Source organism: Musca vetustissima, unplaced genomic scaffold, assembly GCF_032173495.1.
Source record: "Musca vetustissima isolate MV318-11 ecotype Yass unplaced genomic scaffold, APGP_CSIRO_Mvet_v1 utg5085, whole genome shotgun sequence".
In the NCBI taxonomy this organism is placed as follows: Eukaryota; Metazoa; Arthropoda; class Insecta; order Diptera; family Muscidae; genus Musca; species Musca vetustissima.
The window spans coordinates 40,903-59,171 of NW_026875044.1; the positions used below are offsets into that span (position 1 = coordinate 40,903).

At 38.4% G+C, this 18,269-nt stretch overlaps 2 protein-coding genes across 2 annotated transcripts; both read left to right on the forward strand.

Annotated features, from left to right (window-relative positions):
* The first annotated feature begins 493 nt into the window (after nucleotides 1-493).
* LOC133337552 (nuclear pore complex protein Nup58-like) lies at nucleotides 494-10,938 on the forward strand. The gene is made up of 6 exons (XM_061545770.1): nucleotides 494-505; nucleotides 573-875; nucleotides 2,163-2,403; nucleotides 7,177-7,235; nucleotides 7,428-7,749; nucleotides 10,658-10,938. Exons 1-6 carry the CDS (start codon nucleotides 494-496, stop codon nucleotides 10,936-10,938), a joined length of 1,218 nt encoding a protein of 405 aa, XP_061401754.1.
* A 2,845-nt stretch (nucleotides 10,939-13,783) lies between these two features.
* LOC133337553 (ice-structuring glycoprotein-like) lies at nucleotides 13,784-18,007 on the forward strand. The gene is made up of 4 exons (XM_061545771.1): nucleotides 13,784-13,789; nucleotides 14,941-15,066; nucleotides 15,864-16,406; nucleotides 17,528-18,007. Exons 1-4 carry the CDS (start codon nucleotides 13,784-13,786, stop codon nucleotides 18,005-18,007), a joined length of 1,155 nt encoding a protein of 384 aa, XP_061401755.1.
* Nucleotides 18,008-18,269: the final 262 nt, after the last annotated feature.

The window sequence follows — 18,269 nt, forward strand, 5'->3', positions numbered from 1 at the left end:
CAAAAGTCCAATTCAAAATGATGCGAGTTTTGGGATTTTTAGTTAGATTTTCCACAGCTTCGATTGACAGAAAAAAATATTGACTCAATTCTTGTTGTTGTTGCAGTTGCCGTTGGAGCATTCGGCCAGCCAAAACTTGGTATTTCTGTGATTGTGCGTTATTTATTTTCGCACAACATAAAAAATCAATAACTAAAATTCTTTTTATGTTGTTCGGCGTTTATTTTTTAGTTCGCAGTTGCTGCTGCACATTTTGTTTTTGTTATGATTTTTTGAAAAAAAAAATTAAAATTGAAAATTCATTCATTCAAGATTTCATTCCTGAGAATTTTGTTTCTGCTCTGCTGAGAGTTGGTTTGTTATAAAAGTAACGCCAAATCTGTAATAAATTACAGTTTATCATAACATATCTAAACTGATAGTTCGCTGGTGTCTTAAAGAAGTCCATAACATTTTTGTTTAAATCTTTAAAAAAAATATTTTTTTATTAAAAATGAAATTTTTGGTAAGGATATTCGGCGGAGTCTCCAAACCATTCCTGTATATAAAATGTCCATATTTGTGTGTCACAGATCCTTGCCTGTTTGTTCGCCGCTGCCGTGGCTGCTCCTGGTGGATTATATGGCGGCCATGGTGGTTATATTAGCGGCGGCTATGCAGCTCCAGCCATTAGTTATGCTGCTCCTGCTGTTAGTTATGCAGCTCCTGCCGTCAGTTATGCCGCTCCAGCTATCGTGAAAACTGCCGTTGCTGCCCCTGCCATCAGTTATGCTGCTCCAGCTGTTAGTTATGCTGCCCCGGCGGTAAGCTATGCTGCACCAGCCGTCGTTAAGGCTGTAGCTCCCGCTGCCACCAGTTATTCGACTTTCAGCACTGTAAGTTAAAAAAAAGTGAAGTAGAAGAAGCTGAGGTTTTCAACATTTCTATACCAGAAGCTGAGGCATTCCGCACTACTATTAAAGAGGCTGAGGTCTTCAGCTCGTCTATAGAAGAAGCCGATGTCTTCAGCTCGCCTATAGCAGAAGCTAATGTCTTTAGCTCGTCTATAGAAGAAGTTGAGGTCTTCAGCTCCCTCAGAGAGGAAGCTGAAGTCTTCAGCACTTCTATAGAAGAAACTGAGGTATTCACCTCTTCTATAGAAGAATCAGAGGTCTTCCAGTTTTTCCATAGAAGAAGGCCATCAGCTCTTCTAAAGTATAAGCTGAGCTCATTTATAGAAGATTCTGACGTCTTCAGATCTGATATAGAATATTCTTAAGTCTTCAGCTCTTCTATAGGAGAAGCTGAGGTCTTCATATCTTCTACTGAATAAGTTTTTTTATAGAAAAAGTTAAGCTCTTCTTCAGCTCTTCTATAGAAAAAGTTGAGGTCTTCAGCACTTCTATTGAATAAGCTGAGGACTTCAGTTTTTCTATAGAAAAAGTTGAGGTCTTCAGCTCTTCTATAGAAGAAGCTAAGGTCTTCAGCTCATCTATAGAAGTAAATGAGGTCTTCAGCTCTCCTATAGCAGAAGCTGAGGTCTTTAGCTCGTCTATAGAAGAAACTGAGGCCTTTAACTCGTCTATAGAAGAAGCTGAGGTCTTCATCTCTGCTACAGAAGAAACTGTGGTCTAGGCTCCTCTATAGAAGAAGCTGAGGTCTTCAGCTCGTCTCTAGAAAAAACTGAGGTCTTTAGCTCTTCTATAGAAGATCCTGAAGTCCTCAGCTCTTCTATAGACAAAACTTAAGTCGTTAGCTCTTCCGTAGAAAAGCTGACCTTCAGGTCTTCTATATAATAAGTTGAGGCCTTTAGTTCTTCTAAAATAAAATCTGAGGTCTTCAGCCCATTTATTGAAAAATCAGAGAACTTCAGGTCTTCTATAGACGAAACTGAGGTCTTTAGCTCTTCTATAGAAAAAAAATGTCGACGTTAGCTCTTATGTAAAAAAGCTGAGAAGCAGCTCCTTTAAATAATAAGTTGAGGTCTTCAGCTCTCTTATAAAAGAAGCTGCGGTTTTCAGCTCTTCTATAGAAGAAGCTAAGGTCTTCAGCTTGTTTATAGAAAAAGCTGAGGCCTTCAATTCTTCTACAGAATAAATTGAAGTCATCAGCTCTTCTTCCAGTTGTTCATTATTTTTGGATCATTAATATTCAAAATGTTCCCCCTTTCTCTGCCCCCTTAGGTCGTCAGCCACCCAGCCGCCGTTAAAGCTGTGGCCGTTGCCGCTCCAGCTCCTGTCGTTAAAGTAGCTGCTGCTCCCGCCATTTCATATGCTGCACCAGCTGTGTCCTATGCTGCTCCAGCCATTAGTTATGCTGCACCTTCATACTCATATGCTGCTCCAGCTGTTTCCTACAAAGCCATTGCTGCCGCTCCAGCAATCAGTTATGCCGCACCCGCCTTATCCTATGGTTATGGACATGGTTATGGCTATGGACACCATTAAATTTTGGAACAAAAAATCTGAATAACAGTATCAAAATTCCCCCCGAAAACAAACTTTCAAGCCGATTTCGACGTATTTTTTTGTTAGTCATTACAAATTTGTGAGAGGATTTTTTAGAATTTTTTGAACAAAATGGATGTGGAACCAAGATTAAATGTAAATGTTAAAACGTATCATGAGAAAAGAGAGAGAAAAATAATTTATAACAACGGAGAGAGAGTGATATAACCAACCAACCATCCAATCACGCAAGAGCCTTACGTTACGTTTTGTTACAATTTCAATGTTTTTCATCGTTTCAATATTTCCTTTGCATAGCAGAAAGAATCAAATGTATTATCTTCTATTTATAATAAAATTTTCAATTATCGAAATGAAATAATAATTTCGATTTAAAATATTTTAAGTCTTTTGCTAATTTTTATATTTTCTTTTCCGCTTTTTTTTTCTTTTGTAATTAACCTAAAGTATTTTTGTGTTAGTTTTAATGGTGAGGAAAAAAGTTCATATTTATAAATAGGAGGAGATGATATTATTTTTATTTTTAAGGACATTCGAAATTATAAAGGTATACAATGGTGATAATACGTTTTAGGCCTTTGAAATTATTTTAATATTAAAAAATAATATTGTAAATAAATTTGTTGTGAACTTTTTTCATAAAAAATGTTGTTTTTTTATTGACATTGTTTTATTATTGAAGATAATAAATTAATTATAATGGGAGAGATAGGGGACAAAAAAGTTATATAAATTAATACAAAGATTGGTCACCTAAAAGTCTTTCTCCTATAAAATACCAATAGATGCACTTTAATAATAACGTATCAAGAGAAGAAGCTGGATCTGCGACAGCTGTAATATCTATCGCATAAGTATACCATATGCTGGCATCGTCCAGAACTATCGTATATATGGAAATATATTCTTGAGAAAATGCGCCAGTCACTGAGAAATATTTGTGGATCCTTCGAAATGGGAAAACATGAATTAGGAGCACATTAAACAATATAAACTTCGTTGATATAACAACAGTGGTGAACCAACGAGATGATTCGAAGATAAAAAGGAAGATAAAACATTCTAACGTCGACGAAGAATCATCAATTGCGACATTAAAATTATTATATTTCACTTCGGAGAGACCTTCATCCATCACTTTAGATACTCCTAAACACCTTCCATAGTCTTTGAATTGTGTTTTGAACTCGTTAAGTGTCAAGCCAATTTTTCCAACTGCCACCTCGTCGATTTAGTTATATATGGTTGGCCCTTTATTAATTCAGCCATCTAGAAGGACGTCTTCATCAAAGAAGCTTTTAACAAGTCAATAAATAATAATACAATTCGGCAAAAAATACTCTCCTAGCTACTCTGTCGACTATAGAGCACCTTCAAATACCTTAGAAGTTCTAAAAACGTCATTCACAAATCGAAGCTATGAAAGGGGTATAATTTATAAAATATTCTCACAGCGTCCCGAAAGCTGAAGATCTCATTTTATTGTATAGAATAATCTGAGGTCTTCCATAGAAAAAGCTGAGGTCTTCAGCTCTCCTATGAAAGAAGCTGAGGTCTTAAGCTAAGGTCTATAGAAGAGGCTAAGGTCTTAGCTCTTTCGTATAAAAACTGAGGTCTTCAGCCATTTCATAAGAAGAAGCTGAGGTCTTCAGCTGTTCTATAGAAGTCTTCAGCTCTTCCGTAAAAGAAGCTGAGGCCTTCAGCTTTTCTATGGAAGAAGCTGAGGTCTTCAGCTCTTCCGTAGAAGAAACTGAGGTCTTAACTCCTTCCATAGAAGAAGTTGATGGTTCAAGGTCTTATATAGAATAAGCTGAGATCTTCAGCTTTCTATAGAAGAGGCTGAGGTCTTCATCTCTTCCATAGAAGAAACGGAGCTCTTCATATCTTCTATAGAATGAGCTGAAGTCTATACAAAAAGCGATGGTCTTCAGCTCTTTCATTGAATAAGCTGTGTTCTATAGAAGAGGCTGAGGTCTCATCTCTTCTGTAGAAAAAACTGAGATTTTCAGTTGTCCTATAGAAGACGATGAGGTCTATAAAATAATCTGCGGTCAACAGTTTTTCTACAGGAGAAGCAGAAGTATTCAGCTCTTCCATGGATGAAGCTGAGGTATTCAGCTCTTCTATGGAAGAAGCTGAGGTATTCAGCTCTTCTGTGGAAGAAGCTTAGGTCTTCAGCTTTTTCATATAATTAACTGACGTCTTCAACTCGTCAGTAGAAAAAGTTGAGGTCATCTATAGAAGTAGTATGCTATAGAAGAAGTCAAGACAAAATAAAAATGCGATAATAATTAATGATATGATAAAAAATATCAGCCAATACGGAGAAAGAAGACTGAATATAATTTTAAATTTAATTGAATATTTTTAAAAGAGGGTACTGGGACCTCTCAATATCTGAATACTGTTAAAAGAATTAAAAATTCTCTTTATGGCCATTATTGACCACATGTGAGACTAAGGGGATCTGTTGATGGAATTGTTAGGTATGTCTGTCTGTCGATTCTGAGAGCGCAAATAAAGACAGCGACGATGGGGGGAATTAGGAGAAAGCTGGATATACTACAAAAAGCCTTTCCGCCAGCTTCTTTAATTTTCTTAAAGCGGCGAATGGAGCTGGCCTCCAAAGGAAAGTCAGAAGAACACATAAAAATTCGTCAAGAAATTGGAAAGATTTTCTACAAAAATTCTATGGACTTCTCCGAATGAGACAAAGGCGATCTGTGAATGAGTTGAATATAACAACGATGTGTTAGGAACATCTGGACAAATGGGGATATCTTCGTTCGGGGGTCTAATATTAGTATATAAACCTAATATTGATATATAAACCTTCAGTATAATTTTAGTCGACTCTAAAGATAGTTTAGCCTACTGAATATATTTTCTCCACCAAAGATTGGTCATAGACATCATTAAACCCCTTAATTCATCTAGTTCGGGAGTCTATATAGTCTTCTGAACTCGTACATTAGCCTATAAATAAAAGTTTATAGGCTAGTGTAAATTTATTCGTTCGTTGGCTACCTTTAGGAGTTTTTGGGGGCAGTCATCTGAAAAGCCGTCTTCTTTAGATCACTAGAATGTTTTTAACTCCTATCTTATAATCTTCGCATTTGTTCTCTCCAAAGAAATCCCCCATACCACTATCAATTACCAAATGACATTAGGGTGCAAACTCTTTAGCTTCCCAGGCGATAAGCGGTAAATCTTCTCCGAACATGTGTAATGGATATTTTTAGTTTTGTAGAAACTAAAAGGCTCTAGGTTAAATAACAATAACACCACAATTAAAAAAGGTAAAGAAATTTGACGATTGACGATTATGATATGTCTTAATGAACATGTCAAAAGCGACGTGCGTGTACAAACGTAGTAAAGAAATAGGGATTGCTGATCAAAAAATGAATACGAATTCTTATCAAGATACATTAATTTCAAATTAGACTTTTCAAATTACAAATAATTTAACGCAGAAAAATAATGAACGAGAAATAAACTTCCCCACTTTATGGGATTTTTCGGCCTTAAATAAACTTCTCCAGTTTTTGGGGATTTTAGAAATAAATATCTCGTAATATGGGAAATTTAATTAAAAATGGGCTCATCATTTCTAAACTTCCTAGAATTATTCATTTCAACGAATCTCCACAGTGTCTTTGGAGATTTCTAATGAAAAATAAATTTCCCCACTTTTGGGGATTTTTCAAAAAATTCCATGAATTTTTAATATTACTATTTAAAGTGATTTTGAGCCATATTTGCATAATTCTATAAAGAAAATCAAGTGCCGGGTATATAGTATTAATTAAATATCAAATTATAAAAAATCCCCACTTTGGGGATTTTTGATAAATTTTGGTACATTCTTGGAAAAACATCAAAATACAACTCTGCCCTGAGTATTTATAAAACCTAAACTAGATTTATCAACATTAAGTTTAAATTGACCTTTATTTTATTTTCCCCACTTTTGGGGATTTTAAAAAAGGTTTCCCTGACTTTTGGGGATTTTAAAAATAGTTTCCCTGATTAAAAAAAATCTTCAAATTTTAAATTATACCCAATAGCTCTTTAAAAGAGTTTCCCCACTTTGGGGATTTTTAAAAAATCTCCCGTTTTTTTTAGGAAAAATTTCCAAATTGAAATTTATGCTGAATATTTTTACCTATGATATATTTATTTGATTATGACCATCATTAAATTCGAATATCCCCTTTTTTAATTTTCCCCACTTTTGGGGATTTTTAAAAAAAAAATCTCCCTGATTTTAAAGAAATACATCTCTACACGAAATATTTATACCCTAAACTAGATGTATCCGATTATGGTCGTCATTGACCATAGCAGGCAAGCGCGATACACACCAGGCAGACACAATGATGGCCACACGCACAACGCTAAGCAGCGAGAGCAATTTAATTCACAGCATTTAATTTGATGGCAAGGTGGCAACAATCCAGTCACATCGCTTAACCAGGGGAGGGGGCTGGGGACAAATGAGGTAAGAAAAACATTTTCATTGAAAGAGAAAAACCAACATTGCATCACTGGCCAAAACGCATTGCCGGTATTTTGCACCGATTTCTGTTGACGACGTTGTTTTTGCTGCTGGATCGATCTTCCATATGGGATTAGATGGTGGATTCTTTCAGCTTTGTTTGGTTTCAACTTTAATTTTATTTCGCATTGCTTTGTTTTGATCTCTTTTTCGGTTTTGTTATAAAAGTAATGGTCAAAACAATGATAGATTACAGTAACGTCGAAGGCATCCAAACGGGCAGTCCTGTAAACTGATACGCTTTATCTTACAAAAAAAAAATCCTTTAAAAATCAATTAAAAATTGTTATTTCAAAAACAAAAAACTCTAACAATATGAAGTTTTTGGTGAGCAATTGAAAGAAAAGGAGAAGAGAATTGATAAAAATTCAAAAAAGTGTTTCAAAAATATAATGTGCCAACATATTATTGTGTTATAGATCCTGATTTCTTTGATTGCCGCAGCCGTCGCTGCTCCTGGTGGATTATATGGCGGTCATGGCGGTTATTATGGTGGTGGCATTAGCTATGCTGCCGCTCCCGCCGTCAGCTATGCTGCACCGGCTATAAGTTATGCCGCCGCCCCTGCTGTCAGCTACGCCGCCGCACCTGCCATTAGTTATGCTGCCCCTGCCGTTCAAGTTGCTGCCGCTCCTGCTATTAGTTATGCCGCCCCAGCTGTCCAAGTTGCTGCCGCCCCGGCTGTTGTTAAGGCTGTCGCTGCACCACAAGCTACCAGTTTCACCACATTCAGCAGTGTAAGTTGTGTGAATGGGGAAGTGAGTGAAGGTGGAATGAGGAAGAGTTTTGAGATGTGAACTAATTTTCGGATAAGATAATGGGATTAGTTACAAAATTGTTTTGTGAAATGGGGAAATAGTCAGATAATAGGGATGAGGTGATTTTTACGGACAGATCTGAAGAAGAATATTCTGACTGACTGACTCCTCTAGAAGTATTTCTCTAGAAATCTATATGTGAGATCCCATAATACCTTATGTGAATGTTGAGGCAGCGCCATCTACATTTAAACAAATGGTAAACAATATTGAAGAAGACTTCTCAGGAAGTAATCCTCAATAAACCTACATACTTATAATACCCCATAAAATCGTATTATATGAGTGTTAGGGCAGCGCCACCTAGAATTTAGCATTAAAACAGCAACGACATAAACCAAATCCCAATTTAATTTCTAACAGGCTGCTACCACGACACCATGTTCGAGGTCCACATGAGATTGGAAACATTTATATAAGATTTCATCTTGAGCATTACTAAATTATTTTTCTTCCTTCTAAATGATGTGCCCCACTTAAAATAGCTCTTCATAATAATAGCTGAATTTCTTTCCGGAAAGAGGACCTTAAGCATGGACTAAAGTGAGGCTATGGCCAATAGTTTTGAGAACAAATCTTGAGAACTCTCAGGAAATGTCCATCAAGAAGTATATGGTCATAACAAATGGTCTTATTGTTGATGAGGTAGCGACATCTTCTGCACGAAATGGTATTATTTATAGTAGCAAAGACGTGCAACAAATAAATCCCTTAAAAAATGTTATTTTCCGAACAGTTTTTGTATGTCAAACTAAAGCGCATCCTCTTTTCCTAAATTATTTCTTCTCGGATTTCTTCTAAAATCGTAACATCATTCAAAGGGTCTCTTAAAGAAGATTCGATTACAAAACAAATGAAGTTCGACCATGAAAATGTAAGTGAAGCTTCCTATGAAAAATATTTGATTTTCAAACTGGTACTCGATATTTCGTAGATACAAACTGGGAAAATCCATCAATAAGCCTATCGTTTATTGAAAACTCTCACTAAAAAAGTATGGTCATAGCATATGGTCATATTACTGATGAGGTAGCGACATCTTCTGCACGAAATGTTCATATTAATAGTTACAAAGACATGCACCAAATACATCCCTTAGAAAAATGATATTTTCCGAAAAGTTTTTGTATGTCGAATTAAAGCTTGACCGGACCTCTTTTTCTAGATCTAACTTATTTCTTGTCGGATTTCTTCTAAAATATTAACATCATTCAAAGGGTCCCTTAAAGAGGACCTTAAGAATACTTTATGGATTCGATTATAAAAACAATGAAGTTCGGACATGAACATGTAAGTGAAGCTTCCTATGAAAGATATTTTGATTTTGAAATTGGTACCCAATATTTTTTTAGTTATAATCTTGAAAACAGTAAGGAAAAAAACCATCAATAAGCTTATCGTTTATTTTAAATGTCATAGCATATGGTCATATTGTTTATGAGACAGCGACCTCTACTGGATGAAATGTTCATACTTAAAGTAGCAAAGGTTTGCACCAATACATTCCTTAGAAAAACACTATTTTCCGAAAAGTTTTTGTATGTCAAACTAAAGCCCATCCGGACCTCTTTTCCTATTTTTTTATGCCTAATAGACCATTCAAAAGGTCTATTAGACATATCTTCAATAAACAAATAGAGTATTTCTGAATCTCTTCTGATAGACCTGCAGAAAAGTTGATACCCTTCAAAGGTATTCTGTAATTTATAAGACTTCGAAATGCAATTGAATCATAGATTAATAAATTATGAGGTAACGTCACCTACATGAAGAAATAACTAACCGAACATTAGCAAAGCCATCCACCTCTTCACTTCCGTATAAAATTGTCGTTTTTGTGTGAAGACAGGGTGGTCCATAATTTGAAGTGTGGCTGGATTGCCAACAACAAACTTACAGCGATGTTCCCAATATGAAAAAGCATTCGAGAGGTTTTTTGAAAAGCATTCGAGGGGTTTTTTGAAAAGCTCTAAAGAAATTTTATATTCTTGAGAGAAAAATGTGCAAGGCCTTCCACTGAAATGTCGATTTTAAGGCTTGTTAACGACTTAGAACACATTATAAGGCTTCTGAAGCTTCGGAGCGTCAGTAGACTTTTTTTTAAAGTCTGAAATACAATTCTAAGCTATGAAAACCTAAAAATTTATGCCACGCTCTTGAACCAATATAAGTTTGCAGTAGATGTAAGAGAGGAGTTGGGTTTTGAGAGAGATTTGATACAGTTCATGACCATGGTAAGGTTAAATGCTATAAGAGGTTGGGGTAATTTGAAATCTTGGAATCTTTCGGGTCTAAACACCACTAAAGGAAGTATACACTCTAAATTAGAGACTTTAAGAAAGCCTCACAATTCAGTAAGACCTCTTGACACGGTCTTGAAGCAATATATGTTTACAGGATATGTATGTATGGGGGTATCGAGAGAAATTCGATACAGTTCCTGTCCATGGAAAGATGAAATACTTTTAAGGCTTGAGGTAATCTGAAAATCTATAAGTCTTTATCGACGAACTTAAGGGGGTCTTTATAGACGAGCTTAATACAATTTTAAAGGACTTCGACCAGCAGAAGACCTTGCGGATTGATTTCCATAGCTGGTATATATATTTTTAAAAGACCAATGGATTCTCAATATAACATATATATTTTAATAGAATGTATATAATTAGAAAATTGATTCGAAAGGAGTTCAATTGATTTACAATGGTTTTCTTATCACTAAAAATTGTCATCTAAATTAAAAATGAAAACATTGTCTCCGTTTTTTCCATTACAGGTTGTAAATCAACCCGCTGCCGTTAAAACTATTGCCGTTGCTGCTCCAGCACCAGCCATTTCCTATGCTGCCCCGGCCGTTAAAGTTGCCGCTGTTGCTGCTGCGCCCGCCATTTCATATGCCGCTCCAGCTGTTTCCTATGCTGCTCCTGCCATCTCGTATGCTCCATCAATTTCTTATGCCGCTCCTGCCGTTTCCTACGCTGCACCAGCAGTTTCCTATAAGGCTGTAGCTGCTGCACCAGCCATTAGTTATGCTGCGGCTGCACCCGCCATTTCATTGGGTTATGGTTATGGCGGCTATGGTGGTTATGGCTATGGTCATGGACACCACTAAGTCGATTCACTAAAGCCAATTGTGAAATTATCCAAACAACAACAAAACCGCCGCATTGTAAACCTACGAATTTCTGAAGACATTTAATTTCATATATTTTTTAATTTTAAGTAAAAAAACAAGAAGAAGAGGAAGAAAAAATAATCTGCGAGAAGCACAAACACTCTGAGAGAAAGAATCACCACACATCACCAACTGCATAAATACGCAACTAATTTTCATTATATATTACTTTTTATTTTCTTCCATTTCATTATTAACCATACACGATTTTTTATTATAATTATTGTTATTATTACTTATTTTTGTTGTATTATTATCACTTCACTTTTTTTTTGTTGTAAATCAGCTTTAAATGGCACAGAAGAAAGTTCATCCAAAGTTTTAAGCTTTCGGCCATGTCAGGTGGAAGAAGAAACAAAAATACAGGGAACCATTGTGGATTTTAGAAGTTCATCATTTCAAGTGATTTTTTAGGTTATTTTGAGAATTTCAAAAAATTAAGACAAACAAATTATTTTAGAAAAGTAAAGATGAAGAAAAAATTACCAAAAAAAATATTTAAAATAAAAATGAACTTTTTTCATATAAAAGTGCAATTTACTTGGTTTTTATTTTTAATATTGGGGACCAATACTTCTAGAACCAGATTCCGGATCACAAAAGTTAATCTGAAGTGTTTGGGATAGGGTTAAGGAATGTCGGTTCAAAAGTGTTTTTATCTTTTTCGGTTCTCTCTGCAAAAGGAACTTCAGCATTCGTTTAGTTCCATAGCAGCCCAAATCGTTCATTGGCACACGTCAATTATTTCGGTCTATGATTGGAAAGATCTAGATAAACGATGGGCTCAAAAGAAACTAGCTGAACGAGGACAAAAAGGAACAAAATGAACGAAAGAACTGACCTAGTACCGATCGTTCCTTTTGCGGAATAGTTCCTTTGAACTAGTTCGTTCTAAAATGACGACCAGATCCGAGATGATCTTTAGATAGAAAAAAATCGTTTTTTTTTTTATGTTGAGCTTAATGATCGACATTTTGCAACGAAGAAGAACGTCAGAGGGAACCTAGCTAAAACGAGCTGAAGGGAGTCTTTATAGACGACGAACTGAAGGGAGTCTTTATAGACGACGAACTGAAGGGAGTCTTTATAGACGACGAGCTGAAGAGAGTCTTTATAGACGACGAGCTGAAGGGAGTCTTTATAGACGACGAGCTGAAGGGAGTCTTTATAGACGACGAGCTGAAGGGAGTCTTTATAAACGACGAGCTGAAGGGAGTCTTTATCGACGACGAGCTGAAGGGAGTCTTTTTAGATGACGAGCTGAAGGGAGACTTTATAGACGACGAGCTGAAGGGAGTCTTTATAGACGACGAGCTGAAGGGAGTCTTTATAGACGACGAGCTGAAGGGAATCTTTATATACGACGAGCTGAAGGGAGTCTTTATAGACGACGATCTGAAGGTCTTTATAGACGAGCTGAAGGAAGTCTTTATAGACGAGCTGAAGGGAGTCTTTATAGACGAGCTGAAAGGAGTCTTTATAGACGACGAGCTGAAGGGAGTCTGTATAGACGACGAGCTGAAGGGAGTCTTTATAGACGAGCTGTGAAGGGAGTCTTTATAGACGAGCTGTGAAGGGAGTCTTTATAGATGAGCTGAAAAGGGAGTCTTTATAGACGAGCTGTGAAGGGAGTATTTATAGATGAGCTGAAAAGGGAGTCTTTATAGACGAGCTGAAAAGGGAGTATTTATAGACGACGAGCTGAAGGGAGTCGTTATAGACGTCGAGCTGAAGGGAGTCTTTATAGACGTCGAGCTGAAGGCTGTCTTTATAGACGCGCTGAAGGGAGTCTTTATAGATGAGCTGAAAAGGGAGTCTTTATAGACGACGAGCTGAAGGAGTCTTAATAGACGACGAGCTGAAGGGAGTCTTTATAGACGAGCTGAAGGGGTTTTTTATAGGCAAGTTGAAGGGAATCCTTTTTGGCTAGTTGAAAGAAGTCTTTGTAGACGCGCTGAAGGGAGTCTTTATAGATGAGCTGAAAAGGGAGTCTTTATAGACGACGAGCTGAAGGGAGTCTTTATAGACGACGAGCTGAAGGGAGTCTTTGTAGACGACGTGCTGAAGGAGTCTTTATAGACGACGAGCTGAAGGGAGTCTTTATAGACGAGCTGAAGGGGGTTTTTATAGGCAAGTTGAAGAGAATCCTTTTTGGCTAGTTGAAAGAAGTCTTTGTAGACGGGCTGAAGATGTCTTTATAGACGATCACAAGGAATATTTTTTAGTCTATGTCAAGTTTTTAAATTCGAATCTTACATCTATTACAAACTGAATGGATTTAGTCCTTGTCTTTGTTTCGTTTTAATTTTTTTATTACAGCTACGTAGATGTAGCCTATCCTAGGAGCTTTCGGGCTGCCATCTATCGTTGTCTAGAAACAACGCCTCTTTGAATTTTGTGCCGTGGTGGGAACTTTACTTTTTTCAGGGTTGCTATTTTTCCAGTCATTCCTACGTCAGTAGTTGGGAAGGGTTTTCTTATAAAAGACCAGTAGATCTTTTTCCTCCTGGGAGCATTGGGCTTCTACAAAACATCACTACTTAATTTGAGTAGTCCTTGTCTATGTTTCGTTTTAATTTTTTTATTACAGCTAAGTAGATGTAGCCTATCCTAGGAGTTTTTGGGCTGCCATCTATCGTTGCCTAGAAACAATGTCTCCTAGAATTTTGTGTCATGGTTGAGAACCTTACTTATTTCAGGGCTGCCATTTTTCCTGTCATTCCTATGTCAGGTAGCTTCGTTCATATTTAATCTGGATGAAGTTGTAAGCCTATTTTTACAAATGAAAGTAATTTTTCCTTCTCTACTGGAGTTCGAAAACCGGACCCACCGGTTTGTAGTCTTAGATATACCAGAAAATATTCTAATAGTAAATAAAATGGTATTATAATAGAAGATCTGAAGGTCAGCCGCGAGATTTGATATTCCTATTCAGCGAGATTTGGTTTCCCTAGACAGCGATCGTTGGTTTCCTAGTCAGCTATCATTGGCTTCTCCAGCCTTTGTATCACTAGTCTGCGAGCTTTGGTTTTCCTAATCAGCCTTGGTCTCCTTAGTCAGCGAGCCTTGATATTAGTAGACAGCGAACTTTGGCTTCCATAGTCAGCAAGTCTTGGTTCCCTAATCAGTGAGCTTTGGTTTCCCCAGTCAGCGAGCCTTGGTGCCACTAATCAGCGATCCTCGGACTTGTGAGATTCTCTATCCCTATTCAGCGAGACTTTATGACAACAAGACTTGGTCTCCCATTCAGGGAGACTTGGTGTCCTAGTCAGCGAGACTTGGTTTCCTAGTCAGCGAGACTTGGTCCCCTTAGTCAGCGTGATTTGGTCACCAAAGACATCGAGACATGGTCTCCCTAGTCAGCGAGACATTGTATCCCTAGTCAGCGAGACTTTGTCTCCCTTGTCAGTGACCCTTGGTCTACCTAGTCAGCGCTACTAGGGAGACCACTAGTAAGCTAGACTTGGTCTTCCCAGTCAGCGAGACTTGGTGTTACTAGTCGATACTTGGTCTTTCTAGACATCGAAACTTGGTCTTCCTAGTCAGCGAGACTTCGTCTCACTAGTCGATACTTGGTCTTTCTAGACATCAAGATTTGGTCGCTATAGTCAGAGGGCCTGGGTATCCTTAGTCAGCGAGCCTTGGTCTCCCTAAGTAGAGAGACTGGATGTTCCTATTTAGCCAGACTTGGTGTCCCTTGTCAGCGTGACTTGATCTTCATAGGCAGCAAGACTTGGTCTCTCTAGCCAGCGAGATTAGGTCCCCAGTCCCAGTACCTTAGTATACCTAATCGGCTTTGGTTACGCTATTCAGTGAACCTTGATATCGCAAATCATTGATATTATTTTATGCTAATCTAGGTATGTCCCTAATAATTGATTTTAATAATTGATTTAATTATTTCAAATAACTAATAAATTTATCTTCTTCCTATTACAGCAATCATCCTCGGAATCTTCGGTTTCTATTACCACACCAACATCTGTCGTCAAGGTGGCTGCTGCTCCTGCCATCCAAGTTGATCCTGTAGCTCATTCCATTTCTCCGGCACCTGTAGCTTCGTATGTTAGTCCTGCCCTTTACATTACGCTTCATATCCTCCCTTTACCCTATATTACATATCCAATGCGGCTCCAGATTCCCTTCCCAGCCATAAGTTTAACTGACACTGTTCGACTTAGAATATTAATTGATCTTTTCCATATAACTTTCCTTTTAGAACCCCTTACAACTACCATCTCCATGTTCAGCAACTCTCATCTCCAAAATTGGACGCGCCAGAATAATTATAAAACAAATGACCAGCAATTAGTTAAATGTTGCACAATTAACCTAAGAAGTTTCTCCCAATGCAGGCAGGCTGACCGGCAGCACCATAAATATTTTCACAGCTTCGAGTTTTTTCTTCTTCGTTGACTTCTCGATTCCGACAATTCCTCATTTGTTTGCTGTGTTGTAACACAGTTTTAGATTGTAAGTTTTGCCAAAAGTGAAAAACAAAACCGGCCCAAAAATTCTTGGCGATGGTTATGTTTGGTGAGTGAGCATTTCTGATATTGGTGTTCAATATTGGCTAGATTCAGTTTTTCTAACCGAATTGTTCGCCGTTCGATGATAGTATGTTGTTATAAAAGTTACAACAGAATCACTGATTGATTACAGTAACTCATAACACTTCTAAACGTTGAGAAGTGTTTGACGGGTATTTTTGACATATCCTTTTATAAACCGAACATAAACGTAACGGGAAAAAAGAAACCGCTTGTAAAAATGCAAATTTTGGTGAGCAGGATAAACGATCACAAAACCAAATTGAATTGAATAACAAATTTTCAAACGTGTGTGTCTGTGTGTGATTTTAGATTTTATTCGCTTTGATTGCTGCTGCCTGTGCGGCTCCCGGTGGATTATATGGCGGTCTTGGTGGATATTATGGTGGTGGTATTAGTTATGCTGCTGCTCCCGCAGTCTCATATGCGGCAGCTGCTCCTGCTGTCAGTTATAAAGCTGTAGCGGCAGCACCGGCCATAAGTTACGCTGCCGCTCCGGCAGTAAGTTATGCTGCAGCAGCGCCAGCTGTTAGCATCAGAACTGTGGCAGCAGCTCCGGCAGTTAGCTATGCCGCAGCGGCTCCAGCAATTAGTTATGCTGCTCCGGCTCCAGTAGCAGTTGCTGCTCCAGCACCAGTTGCTGTAGCTGCAGCGCCAGCTATTCAAGTAGCTGCCGCACCGGCAATTGCTGCTGCCCCTGCCATACAAGTTGCCGCTGCTCCAGCTGTTCAAGTGGCTGCCGCCCCTGCCGTTCAAGTGGCTGCTGCCCCTGCCGTTAAAGTTGCCGCCGCTCCAGCTGTACAAATCGTTAAGGCTGTCATTCCTGCTTCGACCACAACAACCACATTCAGTACAGTAAGTATTTGGGTAAAAGGTCTTGGCCTCCCTAGTCAGCAAGCTTTGGTCTCTTTAGTCGGTCAGCCATGGTTTCCCTATTCAAATAGACTTGGTCACAATAGTCAGCGATATAGGTATCCCTGGTCAGCGAGACTCTGTCTCCCTAGTCAGTATGACTTGTTCCCCCTAATCAGCTAGACTTGGTCTCCTTAATCAGCGAGACTTGTTCTCCCTAATCAGCGCGACTTGGTCTACCTAATCAGCGAGACTTTGTATCCCTAGTTAGAGAGAACTCGTCTCTTTAAGCAGCGAAAATTGGTCCCCTAATCAGCGAGACTTAGTCTACCTAATCAGAGAGACTTTGTATCCCTAGTCAGCCAGTCTTTGTCACCCAAGACAGCGAGACTTTGTATCCCTAGTTAGAGAGAAGTGGTCTCCTTAATCAGCGAAAATTGGTCCCCTAATCAGCGAGACTTATCTCCCTAGCCAGCTAGACTTGATTTCCATAGTCAAGGAGCCTTACTCACCCTAGTCATCGAGCCCTACTCACCCTAGTCGGTGAAACTTGGTGCTCCTAGTCAGCGAGACTTGGTCTCCATAGTCAGCGAGACTAGGTATCCTAATCAACGAGAATTGATCTGCCAAATCGGCGATTCTTGGTATCCACAATCATCTAGGTTTCGTCTTCCTGGGCAGCGATCCTAGGTATCCCTAGTCAGCAAGACTAGGTTTTCCTAGTCAGGGTGAATTGGTCTCCCTAATAAACGAGAGTTGGTATCCCTAATCAGCGAGAATTAGTCTCCTAAGCGTCGAGAGTTGGTCTCCCTTATGGGTGAGACTTGGTCTCCCTAATCAGCGAAACTTGCTCTCCCTAATCATCGAGACCTTAAACTGAATATACATTAGAACTTTTTACCGGTTTAACCTACTTTATGAGGATTTATTTGACATATATGCAAAGTAATTGAAAATTGAAACCCACTTGGTTAACGAAATCCGCTTAAATGTAAACGTACTATTAGTATCTCTAGTCATGATTCAGATTCCTGAATCCACGATCCTAGGACTACCCAATCAGTGAACCCAATTTTGTTCCATAAATATTTTCATATAACTAATTTAAATCCTCTCCTCCACAGTACATCAATCATCCTCAGACCCTACGTGTTGCTGTTGCCGCACCAGCCCCCGTCGTTAAAGTTGCCGCTGCTCCTGCCGTCCAAGTCGCCGCCGCTCCTGCTGTACAAGTTGCCGCTGCCCCAGCAGTTCAAGTTGCTGCTGCACCCGCCATTGCTGCTGCGCCGGCTATACAAGTTGCTGCCGCTCCTGCTATTGCTGCTGCACCGGCAATTTCATATGCTGCCGCTGCCCCCGCCATATCCTATGCACCATCGATATCTTATGCTGCTCCTGCCGTTTCCTATAGAGCTGTAGCTGCTGCTCCTGCCATAAGTTATGCCGCTGCTGCGCCAGCTGTCTCTATCAAATCTATTGCCGCCGCTCCGGCCATAAGTTATGCTGCTGCCGCTCCAGCGGTTTCCTTTAAATCCATTGCTGCTGCTCCAGCCATTTCATTGGGTTATGGCGGTTACGGTGGTTATGGCTATGGGCATCATTAAGTTCAGCAAAACAAAATATGTAAACTCTTCAAAGTCAATGCAAAAAGGATAACGGAAAAGCAATGTTTTATTTTTTTTCTCAATGAAATTTACTATTTAAGGATTACAAGGGATTAATACCAGAGAACGACCATCTTAGGCTGATCAATTTAAAATATCTTAATCGAGCAGAAAGAATCATATTTTCTTCAAGAATATTTTTATAAAGTATTTTGTTTAACTAATTTTCCTCAATTTTTTCCAATTAACATGCCATCGTTTT